Genomic DNA, 21,539 nt, shown 5'->3' with positions numbered 1-21,539 from the left:
ACTTGACAGACTTGATTCAGATGAAGTTATTTGAGCAGAAACTCCTGGATCGTTATCCTGTGTTGATCTAATCCTTCATGGTTCCTCCACAGAGTGGAGCAGCAGAGCTCAGAGGTTCCCAGTGGTCAGTCTGCCCAGCAGCATCAAACACAGCTGGACTCCATATTTATGGTCTGTACATGTACAACAACTACTTTATTATTAATATTAATAATAATGCATTTATTTATAGGTCCCTTTCAGAACACCAAGGACTCTGTGGACTAAACGACCAAAAGAAACAAACTTTGAAATCAGACGGTGCAAATGTGATCACAGGGAAACGTTTTAAACATCGAGGCTTTAAACAAAAACCAAAGTGAAACAGTTTGTAGTCGAGATCAGTGGGAATGAAGCTGAATAACTGTTTCTTCAATAACTTTGAGCTCTTAAAAAAACAAAAACTAGCTGAAAGTCTGGCTGCTCTTATGAAAAGTACAGAGAAATTATGGGTCGCTCAACACTTGTGCACAATATAAGAGTTTAAATAAATCTAAAGAATAACTCAAAATCCTACAATCATACTGAGAAAATCATCTACAGCTAACTATCCAAGTGGATTTGTTTAAGACAGCTCCATCTGCTGGTGGCCCTCTGCAGGTGCATGAAAGGGGCGTGTTTATATTGAAAGTAGTAGAGAAAGTAAACCCCACGGGAAGGAGGAGGACTCTCAGCAGCTTCCAGCTCATATTCAGACATTTGACTTCTCACTGAAAGCAGCAAGTTTGAGTGTCTGTACCTTAGTTAGAAGAGATAACATGTCAGTAGTAATTAGAGTTGATTGAGCAATCCTGTCCTTGTAATGTAGTTTATGATTTTTATGGACAAGTCCAGTTTTTCTGTAGAGCCTCTCAAGTTGGTGACAGCAGCAGTGGAAGTTCACGTGTAAACCAGAGCAGCAAATCAGGTCCAAATGTGTTGTTCACAGTGAGTGGGATCATCATTGGCTGCTATGTTAACCTCCTGCAGCAGGATGTCTTTGGTCAGAGAATGGATAGATCACTAAGTCATTGTTGAGTTTAGGGAGACAGTAGACAGTTGGAGGAGGTTCAGCCAGTTGACACACAGTAGATAAAATAACTGAAGGCAGGAGCAGACACCTGTATGACTTTCCACCTCTCACATAGATTATTTCCCTGGGCAGCGCCACAGGGCTGATAGATGTAAACAAAGCTGGAGGAGAGGATTGATTCATCTGAGAAAAGTCACAGAGTTGTGTCTTGATGCTCAATCATCCAGGTACGTAAATCCCAAAAAGCTTGATTCTGTTCATCTGGATGTTTTCAGTGGGAGAAACGTTTCATCATCATCAGGTGACTTCTTCAGTCTCAGCTGACTGCAGGTTTCAATCTCATAAACAGGACATTTGTATGACTGAAACCAGCCCACTGAAGGAACAATGGGCTGGGAGGTCAGTTCATTGATCATTGGTACGCATATTGTCAGGACCATTGATCAATGGTTGTTGATCAATGGTCATGAGTCCAGTTCACAGAGAGCTGGGGAATGGCTGCAATCACAGCATGTAAGATGGTGACAAATGTACCCTTAGGCCCCTCCTCCATTCAGAGATGGTCTTTCCTTTTCACATAAATGGCCTCCTTGACTCCGCCCTCAAACCAGCGTTCACATTTACTCAGGACCTTCTTGATGTGAAGTTCTTCTGCTTCGCTGGCTGCTGTGTCTGTGGGGATGGTGTTTGTTCTGTGTTGTTGTGTCCTGATGACGCCCAGTTTGTGCTCCAGTGGATGATGAGAGTCAAACCTTAAATACTGATCTGTATGTGTAAACAGAGTGAACCTTTAAGACCAGTTGTCTGTACGATCAACTCAGTCACCTGAAACATCTCCAAGTTTCTGGCTTTGATCATCAACCTGTTGGTAGTTCAGCTCTGAACACCAGTGAAATGTTTCTCCCACTGAAATCACTGCATTCATATGAACAGAATCAACGTTTTGGGATCATGGAGTTGTGGACAAAGTCTCAGTTAATCAGATAAAGTCAAACCTATAATTGGTAAAGAGTTCGCGGATGATATGCCCCTTGATCGTAAAGAAGTGGATGTTGTGTGGACTAAAGTTCAGAGTGGTGGCTCATTCATAAATATTCTGTTCCAGCTGCTGGAGGACAACATCATCACTTTTGTGAAGAACGAGCTGAAGAAGATCCAGAAGGCTCTGAATCCAAATAAGCCCCAGTGCTTGGAGTTTCAGAGGGAGGATGATGAGCAGAGGAGAAACAGCAGAGAGGCATTTGTGAAGATCACAGTGGACTTCCTGAGGAGAATGAAGCAGGAGGAGCTGGCTGACCGTCTGCAGAGACGTAAGAGGATTTATCTAAAGGTTTAAGCTGCTGGATAAATGAGAGACTTGTGACACCAGTGTGTTCAGTCATTTCTCAGTGGGTCAGAAATTGTCATCAGCATTTTGTAAAATGTGATTGTTAAAGTTGCATTTTTATTATTATTATTCAGAACTTCCAGCTGCTGTTTGTCATCGTAACCTTAAGTCTAAGCTGAAGAAGAAGTTCCAGTGTGTGTTTGAGGGCATCGCTAAAGCAGGAAACCCAACCCTCCTGAATCAGATCTACACAGAGCTCTACATCACAGAGGGAGGGACTGCAGAGGTCAATGATGAACATGAGGTCAGACAGATTGAAACAGCATCCAGGAAACCAGACAGACCAGAAACAACCATCAGACAAGAAGACATCTTTAAAGCCTCACCTGGCAGAGATGAACCAATCAGAACAGTGCTGACAAAGGGAGTGGCTGGCATTGGGAAAACAGTCTTAACACAGAAATACAGCCTGGACTGGGCTGAAGACAAAGCCAACCAGCACATCCAGTTCATATTTCCATTCACTTTCAGAGAGCTGAATGTGCTGAAAGAGGAAAAGTTCAGCTTGGTGGGACTTGTTCATCGCTTCTTTACTGAAACCAAAGAAGCAGGAATCTGCAGCTTTGAAGACTTCCAGGTTGTGTTCATCTTTGATGGTCTGGATGAGTGTCGTCTTCCTCTGGACTTCCACGAAACTACAATCCTAACTGACCCTAGAAAGTCCACCTCAGTGGATGAGTTGCTGATAAACCTCATCAGGGGGGAACTGCTTCCCTCTGCTCGCCTCTGGATAACCACACGACCAGCAGCAGCCAATCAGATCCCTCCTGACTGTGTTGACATGGTGACAGAGGTCAGAGGGTTCACTGACCCACAGAAGGAGGAGTACTTCAGGAAGAGATTCAGAGATGAGGAGCAGGCCAGCAGGATCATCTCCCACATCAAGACATCACGAAGCCTCCACATCATGTGCCACATCCCAGTCTTCTGCTGGATCACTGCTACAGTTCTGGAGGATGTGCTGGAAACCAGAGAGGGAGGACAGCTGCCCAAGACCCTGACTGAGATGTACATCCACTTCCTGGTGGTTCAGGCCAAAGTGAAGAAGGTCAAGTATGATGGAGGAGCTGAGACAGATCCACACTGGAGTCCAGAGAGCAGGAAGATGATGGAGTCTCTGGGAAAACTGGCTTTTGATCAGCTGCAGAAAGGAAACCTGATCTTCTATGAATCAGACCTGACAGAGTGTGGCATCGATATCAGAGCAGCCTCAGTGTACTCAGGAGTGTTCACACAGATCTTTAAAGAGGAGAGAGGATTGTACCAGGACAAGGTGTTCTGCTTCATCCATCTGAGTGTTCAGGAGTTTCTGGCTGCTCTTCATGTCCATCTGACCTTCATCAACTCTGGACTCAATCTGCTGGAACAACAACAAACAACATCCAAGAAGTCTGAAACAGGAGAATCTGCAAAGAAACACTTCTACCAGAGTGCTGTGGACAAGGCCTTACAGAGTCCAAATGGACACCTGGACTTGTTCCTCCGCTTCCTCCTGGGTCTTTCCCTGCAGACCAATCAGACTCTCCTACGAGCCCTGATGACACAGACAGGAAGTAGCTCACAGACCAATCAGGAAACAGTCCAGTACATCAAGGAGAAGCTCAGTGAGAATCTGTCTGCAGAGAAAAGCATCAATCTGATCCACTGTCTGAATGAACTGAATGATCGTTCTCTAGTAAAGGAGATCCAACAATACAGGACTTCAGGAAGTCTCTCCACAGGTAAACTGTCTCCTGCTCAGTGCTCAGCTCTGACCTTCATCTTACTGTCATCAGAAGAAGATCTGGATGAGTTTGACTTCAAGAAATACTCTGCTTCAGAGGAGGCTCTTCTGAGGCTGCTGCCAGTGGTCAAAGCCTCCAACAAAGCTCTGTGAGTAAACATGTTGTCATCGCTTCATTGTTAAAATCATGGGAAATAAATCAGAAATGCTGAGTTCAAAGAGCACTGTAACATTTTTTTAAAATAGTGAATTAAATGATCATCAGTCACTCGGTAAATATATGGTAGTTTTAATGTTTCACTCCAGCATTTCTAAAACACACTTTGTTCTGTAACTCTTATCAAAGGACAATCCAGACCCAGCCTATAAGAACATGAGCTCTGATGCTTCAGCCCCTCTGACAGGTTTATTATCCTCAGCTTGTTCATTTGTCTCCAACTCCAGGAGTTTGGTTGTTTTATTCTAAAGCACAAACTTCACCTGCCAGACTTCACCTACATCTTTTTCTGATGTTCATAATTTAAGTTCAAGTTTGTATCTCACTTTCAGTGCACACCCTCCCTTTTTAAATATAAATCTCTGCTGTGCTGTCATGTTTTCATCCTGTATGGAGGGAGAAACTCGGTCTTCATTACTGAAATTGCCTCTAAGGTCGTGTTTCTTGTCAGTAACCATATGTAACTGTAAGGCTTCCATAACCAGTGTTATCACAGAATTACAGTGGGTTCACTCTGGGTCCTCTACAGTTTCTTCCCACTGTCCACAGACATGCAGTTAGGTTACCTGGTGATCTAAACTTCATGCAGGTGTGAGTGAGAGTGGTTGTCTGTCCCTCTGTGGGCTTAGTGGAAGAGACTGGATGGATCTCTGCTTTGTCTTTGATATATGCTGACAGCAAGCATTCTCCATGAAGTCTGCATTTCAGCTCATCTCCTTTATACACACCTTTAACAGGAAGAGTTTTATACAGCTAGTGTTTAAAATCAAGTGTTATTCACAATACACAGGTAATGAGCATGATTATTGAATTACTAAAATTTTCTAAAATAATTGTTTTAGTTAATATTGTATGACAGTGTACACAGAATTATTAGCTCAGTAGGCAGAGTGGTCGCCCCATGATCATAAGGTCAGGGGTCGAATCCACCGAATAGTTACCTTGTGGTACCCCTGAGCAAGGTACCATCAAGGTACCAATCATGTGCACTGGACTGGTAGCACTCATAGTCTCATAGGTTTAAATAAATTTTTTTAAAAAAGGGTTCAACATATAAACAAATTTAATTTGATCACATATATTGTTTTTTTTTTTTTTGTTTTTGTTTTTTTCCTTTCTCTCACAGACTGAGCAGCTGTAACGTCTCAGAGGAAGGCTGTGAAAATTTGTTGTCAGTGGTCAGCTCCCAGTCCTGTAGTCTGAGAGCGCTGGACCTGAGTACCAACAGCCTGAAGGCTTCAGCAGTAAAGCTTCTGTCTGCTGCAGTGGAGAGTCCACATGCCAAACTGAATGTTCTGAGGTCAGATCAATTTGTATTATGTTTAGTTCTGTTTGTTTATGTGTTTTGTTTTTTTTTTTGAAACGATGATTTATTGATTTTGTCAGAACAACACGAACAGCAACAAGTCAGCACAGCCAAGCACAAAAAAACAAAAAAAACAAAGCAAATGCAGGTATATGAGTTACCAGTACACACGCCTGGGACAAAATATGTAAAGCGTTTCACATTCGAAGTCAAGGGAAACAATAAATAAAAAATAAAATAAAAAAATATAAAAAAATAAAAAAAAAAGGGGGGGGAAAACACAGACATTAATCAGTGTGTTTAAAAACAAACTGCGAGTCCCCTTTATGTAATAGCACAGTAAGGTCATGAGGTAGGTGATCAAGCAGAGGCTGCCATATGCTACAGAATGCATTACAATTGCCCTTTATGATGGCACTGAGGCGCTCCATCGGCAGCACCCTGAGCAGTTCTCTGTACCACTGTGTAACAGTAGGAGGCCGTCTCTGAATCCATTGAAACAGTACACATCGCCTCGCCAAATGTAAAAGTTTACTTAACAAAAGCATCTGTACAGAAGACAGAGAGAGCCCTTCTATAGATAGACCCAGAACGAACAGCATAGGGTTCAGTGGGATTGTTCGGTGGAAAATAGAGCAAAGCTCTATAGCAATATTCTTCCAAAATCTAGTAATTAAAGGACATTGCCATATGCAGTGGTAATAGGTCCCTACAGCCGTATTGCACTTCACACAAAGAGCAGAAATCTGAGGGTGAATTTTATTTAGGAACTCCGGCGTACGCTGTAGTCTATGTAAGATTCTGTACTGGCTTTCCTTTAGTCTGTTACAGGGAAACAATTTCATGGCAGATCTGAAAGTTTTGGACCATGCTTCCGCACCAACCTGAGCTTCGAGGTCGGTTTCCCACCGAACCCTGGCCTTATCAGTGGTTATAAAGTTCAAAGACAACAATTTCCCATAACAAAGAGAAATAAATTTCTTTTTTGTAGTCATTTCCTCGTTAACTTTGAGAAGAAAGCTTTCAACAGGGTTCAAAACTGGTTGATTGGCTGGAAATTTAAGGGAGTTCACATAATGCCTTACTTGCAGGAATCCAAAGAAGTGTTTCTGTGGTAAATTATACTTAACTTGAACTTGATTAAAGGCCATAAAACTACCCCTTTCGAACAGATCACAAATAAATCTTATACCTTTGGAATACCAATCATCAAATATATTAATGCCAATACCCGGGGGGAAAGCTTTGTTCCTAGTTAGAGGCTGCAGTGCACTAGAGAAACCTCTTCTTCCGACGTGGGCAGTAATATCACGCCAAACCTTTAAAGTGGGCATCAAGACGGAATTAGTTCTGACACCAAGAGGGAGGTCCGCCAGGTCAGTGGATAAGAGACTAAGAGGTGAGAGAGGGTCACAGCACCAGGCATCTACCGATGGTTCGCCCCGGTGAAGGAAGGAATGTAACCACCCTGAGATTATTTGTGCATGGCAAGCCCAGTAGTAATATAAAAAGTTAGGCAGTGCCTGACCCCCCTCATCCGTGGGCAGTTGTAAAATCTGTATCTTTAGTCTAGATTTCTTCCCACGCCATATGAATTTAGAAAGACATCCCTCAATCTCTATGAATGTTTTTCTGTTGATCCTGAGAGGCAACATTTGAATGGGGTATAATATTCTGGGTAGCACATTCATCTTGATTAAACTTATTCTACCCGTCCAAGACAGGGGGAGGTCAAACCACCTATTGAGGTCATTCTTGATTGAGGCCACAATCGGCTTGAAGTTCAACTTGTACAACTCCGCTGTGTCTGCGGACACCCTGATACCTAAATATGTGAAACCCGTGGTCGACCACCTGAAAGGGAAATTAGGAGGAGCGTCCCACCTCCCCCCGTCACCCAGTGGCAAAGCTTCAGATTTATCATAATTTATCTTATACCCTGAGAAGAGGCCAAATTGGTTGATGATATGTGTCAGTGCAGGAATAGAAGTTTCTGGCTTAGTGAGAAAGAGCAACACGTCATCTGCATAAAGGGAAATCCTGTATTCAGTATTCGACAAGGTCACCCCACAGATCTCAGGATCAGTTCTTATAGCCTCTGCCAGTGGCTCCAAAGCAAGTGCAAACAACAGGGGAGAGAGGGGGCATCCTTGCCGCGTTCCCCTACCCAGTGGGAAGACATCCGAGACCGAGCCATTAACCAAGACCCTTGCAGCTGGGGCCCCATACAGCAGTTTGACCCACTTGACAAATTCAGATCCCAAACCAAACCTGTCCAAAACATCAAATAGATATTCCCACTCCACCCGATCAAATGCTTTCTCAGCATCCAAAGAGATCGCAAGAGCCCTATAATTGGTGTTCTGAGAGAACTGCGCAACATTTATGAGTCGGTGGACATTGGAGCGGGAGTATCTATTCTTGACGAATCCCGTCTGGTCAGGCTTTATCAGAACCGGCAGAACCTCCTCCAAACGTCTGGATAAAATTTTGGACAGAATCTTACAATCCACACTAAGTAGACTTATAGGTCTGTAGGATGTACACAGATCCGCGGGTTTATCCTTCTTTAAGATCAGGGATATATGGGCAAGGTTTAGGGTGGGTGGAAGCACGCCCCTCTCAAGAGATTCTGTATACATTCCCAACAAAGGACCCGCCACATGTTTGGCCATTTTTTTATAAAACTCTGGCCCAAACCCATCAGGGCCCGGAGCCTTCCCGCTCTGTAAGGATTTAATTGCATCCAAGACCTCCTGCACCCTGATAGGGCTGCAAAGATCCAATCGACTTTCCTCTGACAGTATAGGGAGGTTAACAGTGTCAAGAAACAGTTTCCTGGCGTCTACAGTATTTTGACACTCAGGGGAATATAAGTCTTGATAGAACTCTTTCATTATTTTGCTGATAAGTTTAGCCTCAAACTGTAAGACACCTGCCTTATCTTTTAGAGAGGGTATTGCATAAGAGCCCCGTTTCCCTTGGGCAAGTCGGGCGAGCAAGCGTCCAGGTTTGTTGCCTGATTCAAATAATCTATGCTTCGCATAGAATATTGCAGTTTCCGCTTTCTGAGTTAACAGTTGGTCCAGGGCCGATCTAGCTGCATCCAACTTCCGAAGCACAGAAATAGACGAGGATTTCTTAAACTCCCTCTCCAAGTCAGTGATATCGCGTTCAAGCACTAATTGTTTGGCTAAGTTGCTCTTCTTTTTTGCCGAGGTAAAAGAGATAACGGAGCCCCTGAGAAATGCCTTACCCGCCTCCCATAGAGTAGAAGCACTAACCCCCGGTAAGTCATTTGTAGAAAGATAGAGTTCCCACTGATCTTCTAAATACTTTACAAATTTAGGGTCACTAAGGAGAGCTGGGTTTAGCCGCCAATGTCTAGACGAAGGGTCATAATAAGGTGGCGATAGCTCCATTGAAACTGATGAGTGGTCCGAAAGCGCACATGTGCGGATCAAACAGCCCCGAGTTCTGTCAAGGACAGATCCAGAAACAAACATGTAGTCAATTCTGGAAAAGGAAAAATGGGGGCGTGAGAAAAATGTGAAGTCCTTCACATGTGGATTACAAACTCTCCAAGCATCAAAGAGACCAAGATCTGAACAGAGGTCCGTTGTAGCCTTTGCCATTTTTGAAGATGGTTGAGATTTTGGTGGATTATAATCAGTTTCAGGATTCAAGCCACAGTTAAAATCCCCACCAATTATTACGTGGTTCGGACACACAGGGGAGGTTTTTGCCAGAAAATTTGAATAGAACGATCTATCAAAAGTATTTGGTGCATAAACACTTCCCAATAGAATTAATTCCCCATATAGAAGCCCAGTAATCAAAATAAATCGTCCGTCCGTATCCCTTACAATAGTATGTAGCGTGAATGGTAGATTTTTATGGACCAATATTGCGACGCCTCTACTTTTAGAGTTAAAGGAGGAATAATAAATTTGTCCCACCCAATCACGTTTGAGTTTTAGGTGTTCGGAATCTGTGAGGTGAGTCTCTTGCAGTAATGCAATCTGCACTCTATCTTTTTTGAGTAAGGAAATTATCTTGCGCCTCTTAATGACGTGGTTAATTCCCTTGACATTAAGAGTAATAATTTTAGTGTTACTCATTGCAAAAGTAATCTGTCATTGGACAAGAATCGTCAACCCAAGGCAAACAGAAAGAGCCATCATAATAAAAGACATGTGAAAGACTTAACCCATGGCCTGAACCGGCCGTGCTGACATGAACAAAACCATCACAAAAAGATGGCAAAGGAACCTTCACCCACACAACAAATTGCATACAATAACAGAATTAAGATAAACGTCAAGGTATCACGGACTAAAAACAGACAAACAAGAAACAAACAAAAATGAAAATGCCACCCACCGGGTGGTGTCACAAGCCCAGTGCAGCCAAAAGAAGTTTCACTCCACGGGAGAGAAGGAGAGAGAAGACAAGAAAAAGAGAAAAAAAAAACAAAGCAAAACCCCGCCCCCGCTCCCCAAACCTGAATGGAATCGGGTTACTGTCAGTTGTGAATCAAAGTTAGAGACTGAGTAAACAATTAGGCTATTTTCCCCGTTAAACCGTCTCTGCCTCCTCAAACTGCGTTAAACGCTGCGGACTCAGGCGTCCAATGACACGGTCCCAGTTAAGTCCGGCAGTGCCACAGTTTGTACGGGGCAAGCATCTATTAATCCAGCGCATTGATGAAACTTTGTGCATCTTTAGGCGATTCAAACTTGTGCTCATTGCCATTGTAAGTCAGCACAAGCGTCGCTGGATAGCGCATCCTAAAGCGGATGCCCTTGTCGATTAAGGCACGGCAAGAAGCATTAAATCCCCGTCGTTTCTCACGGATCGCGTAGGAGAAATCCTGATGTATGAAGATCCGCTGCCCGTCGTGGTGGAGTTCGGGGGCCGCTTTCACTGCAGCCATAATCCGCTGTTTATCTCCGGAGTTGTGGAGCTTGATGATCACCGGCCTGGGGTGAGCACCCCGCGGGCCGAGGCCCCGGTGTGCGCGGTCAACTTTAATGCGGGCTTTACCCGCGGAGCTGTGTCTCAGCCCGAGTGTGGCAGGCAGCCAAGCCTCAAAAAACTGAGTAGGGCTCTCACCCTCCGCACCTTCTTTCAGGTTAATGATGCGAATATTGTCGCGCCTGCTGCGGTTCTCTAAGTCGTCCAAACCTTTTGCCATAACCTTAATCCTCCCCTCCGCTTCAGCCAGCCTCCCCGCGAGGTCAGTCACCCCATCTTCCATATCTGAGATTCTCTGCTCTGCCTCCGTGACGCGTTTGGAGACGTTTTCCAGCGAGGACGAAATTTTCTCCAGTGTCCCCGACAGTGCAGACAGTTTTTGGTCAATTACCTCACTGATGCTATCGGTCACCTCACGGACGAGAGTTGCGGTGTCCACCGGGGGCGAGGGCTGGTCGCCCATTGCTACTAGCATGTCAGTTTGGCTAGCATTGTTCATCACGACGGCCGTGGTCTTTCGAGATTGTATCTTCGTCTGCTTCGACATTATTTAACTTCCAAAAAGCGTATTTAGGACTGCTGAGTATTCCCAAAGCTCTCAGTCACTAGTTTAGGTAAAAATATAGACAGTAGTGCGCATTACACTGTGATAAGTACAGGTGGGAGCGGGAGCACAGTGAAAGCACGTCTTCTAGCCTACCATATTCACCGGAACTCGTTTATGTGTTTGATGTTTGTTTTTGTTTATATCTTTATCCAGTTATCCTTGTTTCATAGCATTTTTATTCATTTCCAAGTTAAGGTAAACTTATACTAACCTGCTCAGCACAAGACAATAAGCTATTGCACCCTGATTACACTTTAACAACAATCTTTATTCATGTTTTTATCTTCAGACTTAACATCTGTGAACTCTCAGAGGAAAACTGTGAAGCTCTGTCCTCAGTTCTCAGCTCGCAGTCCTCTAGTCTGACAGAGCTGGACCTGAGTATCAGAAAGCTGCAGGATTCAGGAGTGAAGCTTCTGTCTGCTGGACTACAACGTTTAAACTGTAAACTGAATACTCTGAGGTCAGATCAGAAAACATTTAGTTTTTAGAATTATTAATTAAAGTTCATACATATGATGTTGTATCTTAGTATGTTTATGTTTCCTTTAAAAATAGAAAGTCAACATTTAATGTTGTGAAATGTATTAACAAACTCTACATGAGTACTTGTTTTATAGATTGTCTTTTATTTTTCAGACTGAGTGGCTGTAACCTGTCAGAGAGAAGCTGTGAAGCTCTGTCCTCAGTCCTCACCTCCCAGTCCTCCAGTCTGAGAGAGCTGGACCTGAGTAACTCTGACCTGCAGGATTCAGGAGTGAAGCTTCTGTCCGCTGGACTAAAGAGTTCACAGTGTGCAGTGGAAACTCTCAGGTCAGGATTCAAACTTTTCCACAGATGATCATTTGAAATGTGATTTATATTATTGTATAAACAGGTAACTTTTACAGCTGTCAAGTGAACTTTTATTCACATTTGAGTGGATAATTGGACTCTGAATTACTAAAAGTTGTTATAGTCATGTCTTTGTTTATTTAAAAAAATACTTCATGCACTGCCTAATTTAAAGATTTAGGCTCCTTTGGGCCCATAATATATATATTTGATTTCTTTGTGAATGAAATTAGGAGGATATTGGCGACTGCTGATTGGCTCGCTGTTTGTTTTTTATTCACAGTACTTAATTTTAAAGGCTGATTTCTCAAAATGAGATGTTTATCTTTTCTTCTACAACACGTGGAGCCACCAAATCTTCTTGCTTGATTTATTCATTACAGTTTGATTTAAAGAATATTAGACTCGTAACATAATAAATATATTTATTTCACTTCTTCTTGAGAGAAAGAGAGGGATGACTGGGTGAGCTCCAGTGGTTCATCCCAGCAGAGAGAGCGGCACACTGGGCTGCAAATGATCACAGTAGTAATGGCCATAGTTTGATAAAACAGGCAGTCTTACCCTGTAGATAATACAGGGTTCTGGTGCCGATGTGGGGGAGGGGACTCGCCCGGTACTAACTACATACTACTAACTACCTCATTCAGATGTCTTCCGTACTAACCTTGATAACAAGTAACTGCAGTAGCCTTATAGGTCAAATCAGTTTCACCTGTTAAAGTTAGCTCCACTATTAATTAGGGGTGGGGGAAAAAATCGATACTGTGTAGTATCGTGATATTTTGTTTGCTAATAATGTATCGATACAGGGACAGCAGAAATCGATATTTTGTTACAAACAATTTTTTCTCTGAAGTCAACATGCTCTGGAGTCAGAGCATGTTGACTTCAGAGCATGTTGATCCTTTTTCTGAGCAACAATCCTGACATTCCTTCACTGTCCAAATGTGTTTAACTTTTTTTTTGGCAGCAATAAACATGACAGTTTACTTATTTTAATTTAAGACATGTTTAATTTTAATTAAGTTTGAAACTTTTTTATTTAATGTAAAATTATATTTTTTTTTAAATTTACTTTCAAATTCTTCAGTTGCTGAAGGGGCTGCATAGTTTTCATAAATTGCATAGTTCAGAATAGCTATAATTGTACCAGATGGTTGCATTCAGTTAAGTTGGACTAGACTGTAATACAAACCGTTCAGTTTGTCAACAATAAAACTGACTGAAATGAGAGAAAGACTGAGTGTGAGACTTTGATATTAGATAAAATGAATATTGATAAAGTTTACCTTTATGTGCAGAATTTAAATATCGCAAAATATTTTAAAAAATCGCAATAATATCGTATCGTGCGTTAAGTATTGTGATAATATCGTATCGCGAGTTGTATGGTGATTCCCACCTCTACTATTAATGGTGTCACTTGTTATTTCTGGGATGAGTTTAGTAGCCTGAACAGCTGCTTAAAGGAAAGTAATTAAATAATAAAAATAACCTAAGTCCGGGGGAACCTGCAAGAGCTGTTTGCACAAAGAATAATGCTCAGACTTTGAGGTTTTATCGTTTTACACAAGGTTTAAAAATGAATGTCCACAATTGAATTGCAGAAATTGTTATTGAGCTAATACTGATGTAGTTGTTATCTTTGGTAAGGAGAGGTTGGAGGAAGGATGAGCACAGTCAGGCCTAAAGATGCTCTTAATAATAATAATGGATTGCATTTATATAGCGCTTTTCGAGACCCTCAAAGACCCTTTACAATCCCACTACAGGGAGTGCAGAATTATTTGGCAAGTTGTATTTTTGAGGAATAACTTTATTATTGAACAACAACCATGTTCTCAATGAACCCAAAAAACTCATTAATATCAAAGCTGAATGTTTTTGGAAGTAGTTTTTAGTTTGTTTTTAGTTTTAGCTATTTTAGGGGGATATCTGTGTGCGCAGGTGACTATTACTGTGCAGAATTATTAGGCAACTTAACAAAAAACAAATATATACTCGTTTCAATTATTTATTTTTACCAGTGACACCAATATAACATCTCCACATTCACAAATATACATTTCTGACATTCAAAAACAAAACAAAAACAAATCAGCGACCAATATAGCCACCTTTCTTTGCAAGGACACTCAAAAGCCTGCCATCCATGGATTCTGTCAGTGTTTTGATCTGTTCACCATCAACATTGCGTGCAGCAGCAACCACAGCCTCCCAGACACTGTTCAGAGAGGTGTACTGTTTTCCCTCCTTGTAAATCTCACATTTGATGATGGACCACAGGTTCTCAATGGGGTTCAGATCAGGTGAACAAGGAGGCCATGTCATTAGTTTTTCTTCTTTTATAGCCTTTCTTGCCAGCCACGCTGTGGAGTACTTGGACGCGTGTGATGGAGCATTGTCCTGCATGAAAATCATGTTTTTCTTGAAGGATGCAGACTTCTTCCTGTACCACTGCTTGAAGAAGGTGTCTTCCAGAAACTGGCAGTAGGACTGGGAGTTAAGCTTGACTCCATCCTCAACCCGAAAAGGCCCCACAAGCTCATCTTTGATGATACCAGCCCAAACCAGTACTCCACCTCCACCTTGCTGGCGTCTGAGTGGGACTGGAGCTCTCTGCCCTTTACCAATCCAGCCACGGGCCCATCCATCTGGCCCATCAAGACTCACTCTCATTTCATCAGTCCATAAAACCATAGAAAAATCAGTCTTGAGATATTTCTTGGCCCAGTCTTGACGTTTCAGCTTGTGTGTCTTGTTCAGTGGTGGTCGTCTTTCAGCCTTTCTTACCTTGGCCATGTCTCTGAGTATTGCACACCTTGTGCTTTTGGGCACTCCAGTGATGTTGCAGCTCTGAAATATGGCCAAACTGGTGGCAAGTGGCATCTTGGCAGCTGCACGCTTGACTTTTCTCAGTTCATGGGCAGTTATTTTGCGCCTTGGTTTTTCCACACGCTTCTTGCGACCCTGTTGACTATTTTGAATGAAACGCTTGATTGTTCGATGATCACGCTTCAGAAGCTTTGCAATTTTGAGACTGCTGCATCCCTCTGCAAGATATCTCACTATTTTTGACTTTTCTGAGCCTGTCAAGTCCTTCTTTTGACCCATTTTGCCAAAGGAAAGGACGTTGCCTAATAATTATGCACACCTGATATAGGGTGTTGATGTCATTAGACCACACCCCTTCTCATTACAGAGATGCACATCACCTAATATGCTTAATTGGTAGTAGGCTTTCGAGCCTATACAGCTTGGAGTAAGACAACATGCATGAAGAGGATGATGTGGACAAAATACTCATTTGCCTAATAATTCTGCACTCCCTGTATTCATTCACTCTCACATTCACACACTGGTGGAGGTAAGCTACAGTTGTAGTGGTAGGTTAGGTTTTGCCCAAGGACAAAATGACCAAGACCGAGAGAGCTGGCTCATCAGACAGACAAGCTCATCTTGTAACCTACTGGTTCGCTGGTCAGCACACCAGCTGACTAGCGAACCGGCTAACTAGCACACTGGCTAACTAGCACACCAGCTAACTAGCACACCGGCTAAATAGCAAATCAGCTAACTAGCAGACCAGCTAACGGCAGCCACAAGCTGAAGGACGATTAAATGTAGTGGAGATATCAGAGATGACACTGGTGTGTCCGATTCACTCTTTAGCACTCTGGTCACTCCGGTGTGTCAGCCAGAACACCACTGAAGGCCAAATGATCCCAGCATGTGGAATAAAGAGCTTAAGGTTTGGTTTAAGACACTTTATTCTTTCACTGATTGATTCTTGCGGCTGTGATCATGTGTGTGGTTTCTTACAAAAAGGAAGTACACAATACAAATACATGACAAATAAGATGAATAGATAAGTTACATATCCAGTTATATGCATACGTCGGTATAGCTAACATAACCATTGATAAGGTCAAAGATCACAGCACTATAATGCAGTAATGTTAAACACAAAGGTGTATATCTACATAAATCTGTCCTATCAGTGATCAGGGTACTGTAGTATACTTCCACTACATAAACTATAGAAACTAAACGACATTAGTGTGACTTTAAGTTACCATCAGTACAGACGAACTGATGGTAGTTGTACAAAATAAAGGCATTGCAATTATTGTGAAGGGCTTCCGGTTAAACTAAGATCAGCTGATTACCTCATAACAAATTGTTTGCTATAGAACGCAGCTCCCACTCTTCATTAATATCATGTACTGTAACTCCCAAGTAACCATGGTTACCCAGCCACGCCCAGTAGTCTCCAGAGAGACCAACAGCTGGTGCACGTTGTAACGCTGTGGCTTTCATAGTCTCTCCTTTTTCTACAGCTCATGTGTTCTTCTTGTGATGGTGCGTCTTGAGGGAGGCTCATACATGCCGTCATTTGTTGATCCTAAGAACGTTCCTCAGACCGACTTCTTCAACAACACTAATCGGCCTGCAGTTTGTAGCTACTCACTTCACTGTGGTGTTTGTTAGCTTGTCTTTCTTTGGTTTTATCCTGACTCCTCCCACAAGCTGATCCTACGTAGTCTGCCCAAGCCTCCCACCTCTGTTTGTTTGGGTGGTTTGTTTGCTGCCATCAACAGCGTGTAATGCATTTAAGTGATACTTCAGACATGAAGTACTGCGACAATAAAAAACTCAACTTTGCTTAAAAATAACTTTAGTTGTATCAACACTGCCCTCTGGAATAATTAGACTTTGGTGACAAACTGATGTGATCTCCATGTTTCCTTTGTTGGACTGTGGGCGAGTGTCAGAACTGAATGTACTGAGTAACATGTGGAGTTTAAATATGTGTCAGTTCCAGTTTTAGAGCTCTAAAGTGCAGCTATCATGTTAGGAATATGTTAGGAATAGACAGGAACACTGAGCACACTGAGGTCAAATCTTTATTTATCCAGTTCATCTGTAGGCTGAGCTCAGTCCATCCATTTAGTGAAATGATGTTTAAAGGTCTCCTTGTTCTGTGAGCGTGCACAGATCCTGAAGCAGAAAGCCTGGGTTAACAGAGAAATGATCATCACTGTGATGATGCTCACCATCTCTGACTGGGATTTGAGGTTTTGTCAAAGCAGCAAAGAAAGCCTGGCTATGTTGGACTGGGTGTGGAAGCAGCTCCCAGTTTGAGTTCAGGAGACAGACACCCTCTCTACTTTGACGATCAGCTTCAAACTTTCCTTTTTGATAAAACTTATAGTTAGAGCTGGATCAGGTGACCCTGAACCATCACTTAGTTATGCTGCTATAGAGATGGATAACAGATGGATTGTTGTTTTGTGTGTCTGCAGTCTGTCAGGCTGTCTGATCACAGAGGAAGGCTGTACTTCTCTGGCCTCAGCTCTGAGCTCCAACCCCTCCCTTCTGAGAGAGCTGGATCTGAGCTACAATCATCCAGGTGACTCAGGAATGAAGCTTCTGTCGGCTGGACTGAAGGATCCAGGCTGGAGACTGGACACTCTCAGGTATGGAGAGGATGTCTGATATAGGAGGAAGAGCTGGAATCATTTCCTGTGTCCTTTACTCACTTCCTGTTTGTTTCCTGCAGATGAGACATGAACAATCACACATGCAGGAATATTTTCAGGGACAGACACACTAGTCTAGCTGGATAGTACATGGATATTTATTTAGGGGGTCTTCAAGGAGTCTGTTTGCAGGAACATTAATGATAACTGATAAGTCATGTTGAGAGTTTCATTAAAAGTAGACTTACAGTTAGGTAATATTTGGACAGAGACAACATTTTGTAACTTTAGATCTAAGTATCAGCCATGTGTGTGTTTCCCATGCTGTATGTCCACAGTCACAGTGACAGTCAGTGACACTGACAGAAGGATGAAACAAGGCTGTGAATCATTTCAGTCTGTGTGTGTGACAAAGAGGCAGACAGGAGCAGCTAACATTTGGAAATGGAAGCTTACTGGAAACACTACATTCACGGCTGAATTCACAATAGATTTGTTCTCAAGTGCACATTTAGCAGCTAATGCTAATACTGTTTTCCCTTTGCTTTCTACAGCAGCTATTGCTAAGTAGGCCACTTTGCTCCGCTAAGGATTTGTGTGACCATGATGGAGACTCTGATAAGCTAATGCTGCTAAGCTAATGCTGTTTATGGGCCCTGTTAGAATCAATATTTCATTCTCATTCTGTTGTTTGAGAACAATATTAACGTTTCACATCATTATAACACAAGAGAAAAGGGTATTGGCATTAGCTACTAGTGCTTATTCACCTCAAATTACCTTTAGCTGCTAATGGCAGCCTACTTAGCATTAACTCCTCACTAATATAATGCTAATTTACATCAAATTAGCATTAACTGCTCATATTGTTATAAGGAAAGAGAAAACGGTATTAGCATTTGCTGCTAATAATTATTCACCCCTAATTAGAATAAGCCACTAAAAGCAGCCAACTTAGCATTAATTCCTCACTTTGTTGTTACCCAACGGAAAAGAGTATTAGTATTAGCTACTATCATTTTTAATAAGTAAGAGAAAACAGTATTAGCAGTAGCGCATAATGCTAATTCACGTCAACGTAGTATTAGCTAATAATGGCAGCCTACTTAGCATTAACTGCTCACTAATATAATGCTAATTCGCATCAAATTAGCATTAGCTGCTCAAGTTGTTATAAGGAAAAAGAGAAAACGGTATTAGTATTAGCTGCTAATAATTATTCACCCCTAATTAGAGTTAGCCCCTAATGGCAGTCTACTTAGCATTAACTCCTGACATTGTTATAATGCAGGGGAAAAGAGTTACCATTATCGGATAATGCTAATTCTCATCAAATTAGCATTAGTTAATAACGGTAGACTTCATATCATTAGCTGCTGTCATTCTTACAAAGCAAACAGTATAAGCATTAGCTGTTAATCCTTTTTCATCTAAAATTAGAATTAGCCACTAATGGCGTATTGTTAAAAAGTAAGAAAAAACATTGTTAGCATAAGCGGATAATGCTAATTCATCTCAAATTAGTATTAGCTAATAATGGCACCTGCTTAGCATTAGCTGGTCACATTGTTATAAGGCAAGAAAATATGGTATTAGCATTAGCGACCAATTTCTATTTACCTAAAATTAGCATTAGCGACTAATGGCAATCTACTTAACATTACCTCCTCACTAATACAATGCTAATTCACATCAAATTAGCATTAGCTGCTAACATCAGCCTACTTAGCACTAGTTGCTCACATTATTAAAAGGGAAGGGAAAAGTGTTAGCATTATCGGGTAATGCTAACTCGCATCAAATTAGCATTACCTAATAACCAGCGTTCTTAGCAGTAGCTGCTCACATTATTCACCTAAAATTAGCATTAGCCACTAATGGTAGCCTATAGCAAAAACTTCTTAATGCTAAATGAAGTTAATTAATGCTAAGTAGGTTTAACTGAAATTAAAGTAGTGTTAGCATTAGCTGCTGATATTGTTAAAAGGTAAGATAAAACATTGCTAGCAGCAGCGGATAATGCTAACACACATAATAATTAGCATTACCTAATAATGGCAGCCTTCTTAGCATTACCTGCTCATATTGTTATAATGCAAGGGAAAAGAGTTGGCAAAAACAGTGTTAGCATTAGTGGATAATGCTAATTCACCTAAATTAGCATTAGCTAATAATGGCTACGTACTTAGCATTACCTACTAATATTGATATAAAGCAAGAAAATATGGTATTAGCATTAGCTTCTAATGCTTTCTCATCTAAAATTAGAATTAGCCACTAATGGCATCCTATTTAGCATTAACTCTTCACATCGCAAGGGAAAAATTAGAATTCAATAAAAAAAAAAGTGTTCACATTAGCTACTTGTATTGTTAAAAAGTAAGAAAAAACATTGTTAGCATAAGGGGATAATGCTAATTCACCTCAAATTAGTATTAGCTAATAACGGCAACCTACATAGCATTAGCTGGTCACATTGTTATAAAGCAAGAAAATATGGTATTAGCATTATCTGCCAATTCCTATTCACCTAAAATTAGCATTACCTGCTAATGGCAGTCTACTTAGCATTAACTCCTCACTAATGTGATGCTAATTCACATTAAATTAGCTTTAGCATTAGCTGCTAGCATCAGCCTACCTAGCACTAGCTGCTCACATTGTTAAAAGGGAAGAGAATACGATATTAGCATTAGCTGGTAATATTTATTCACCCCTAATTAGAATTAGCCACTAATGACAGCATACTTAGCGTTAACTCCTCACATCGTTGTAATGCAAATGAGGCTAACTTGCATTAAATTAGACTGCTGTTATTAGCTAATGCTATTTAGCAGTAGCTGCTCACATTGTTATAAAGCAAAGGAAAACGATATGAGCATTAGGGTCTAATGCGTATTTGCCTTAAATTAGACGTAGGTGCTAATGGCAGCCTACTTAGCATTAGCAGCTCAGATGTTGTAATGCTAGGAAAAAGAGTGTTAGCATTAGCCGTTCACATTGTTATAAAGTTAAGGGAAATAGTGTTAGCATTAGCTACTCACATTGTTAAAAAAAGTAAGTGTTAGCATTAGTGCATAATGCTAATTCATGTCAAATTAGCATTAGTTAATAACGGCAGCCTATTTAGCATTAGCAGATAATGTTGACCTTGGCCCACTGGAAAAGTTCAGAACTAAAGATTTAGGAGTGTTTCTCGATAGCTCTTTCTCGTTTGAGAAACAAATGAATTCTGTTATTAAAACCAGGTTTATATTGTTGATTGTCATTTATGCTTAGAAATATTTACTCATATATGCTTAGAGTTGTATAATCGATTGCATGATGATAGAGGTTTGATCCTGAGTAGTCTGTAAAGACTCTGTGTGCCTTCCAGAGTGCTCTGGCATGCACACACCACTTGGGGCCATGAGAGAGGTCGTACCCTCTCTTACTGATTTATGGTGTAGGACAGGGGTCTCAAACTCAATTTAGCTGGGGGCCGCTGCAGGCAGAGTCTGGGTGAGGCTGGGCCGCATTAGGTTTTCCACAGGAAAGGCATGGTTAAAAAATTCCAATCTTCTCAAATCTCTTTATTTTTATTTTTTAACACAAAATATGAAAAATGAATAAACAAATTAAGAATTAATAAGAAAATCAATCAATCTGTAATACATAAATAAAATAATAATAAGATATTTTTAGTCAGTGAACTTGTGTTTTTCTTTCAGTCTTCTATATCTGCTGTGTTTAGATTGAAATGTCTGTATTAACAGTTCTATAACCTTCTTCTGAACATGAATGGAACACTGTAGAAAATGAACTGTTCTTCTGAACATGGCTTCTCTTGCCTACTCCTTGCTGCTAGAGACCTGGCAGCGTTTCCTCTCGCATAGCCGAGCCAGATTTGGCCTGAGGGAGGAAGCAGTTGCGACCCTCAGTATGTCTTGAAGATGATCATCCGTAAGTCTG

The 21,539-nt window shown here is 41.4% G+C and overlaps 1 protein-coding gene across 1 annotated transcript in view; it reads left to right on the top strand.

Moving 5' to 3' along the window:
• The window catches only part of LOC309707002 (protein NLRC3-like), a 31,071-nt gene that overhangs the window by 3,511 nt on the left and 6,021 nt on the right, over positions 1 to 21,539 (top strand). The window contains exons 4-8 of the mRNA XM_082534075.1: positions 93 to 171; positions 2,157 to 2,361; positions 2,513 to 4,310; positions 11,908 to 12,081; positions 17,412 to 17,585. Coding sequence (XP_082390201.1) covers positions 93 to 171; positions 2,157 to 2,361; positions 2,513 to 4,310; positions 11,908 to 12,081; positions 17,412 to 17,585 — 2,430 coding nt within the window. The remainder of the gene's footprint in view (positions 1 to 92; positions 172 to 2,156; positions 2,362 to 2,512; positions 4,311 to 11,907; positions 12,082 to 17,411; positions 17,586 to 21,539) is intronic.

The sequence above is a fragment of the Aulonocara stuartgranti genome, assembly GCF_965226115.1.
Source record: "Aulonocara stuartgranti genome assembly, chromosome: 5".
Lineage (NCBI taxonomy): Eukaryota > Metazoa > Chordata > Actinopteri > Cichliformes > Cichlidae > Aulonocara > Aulonocara stuartgranti.
This window is presented reverse-complemented; position numbering and strand designations above follow the sequence as displayed.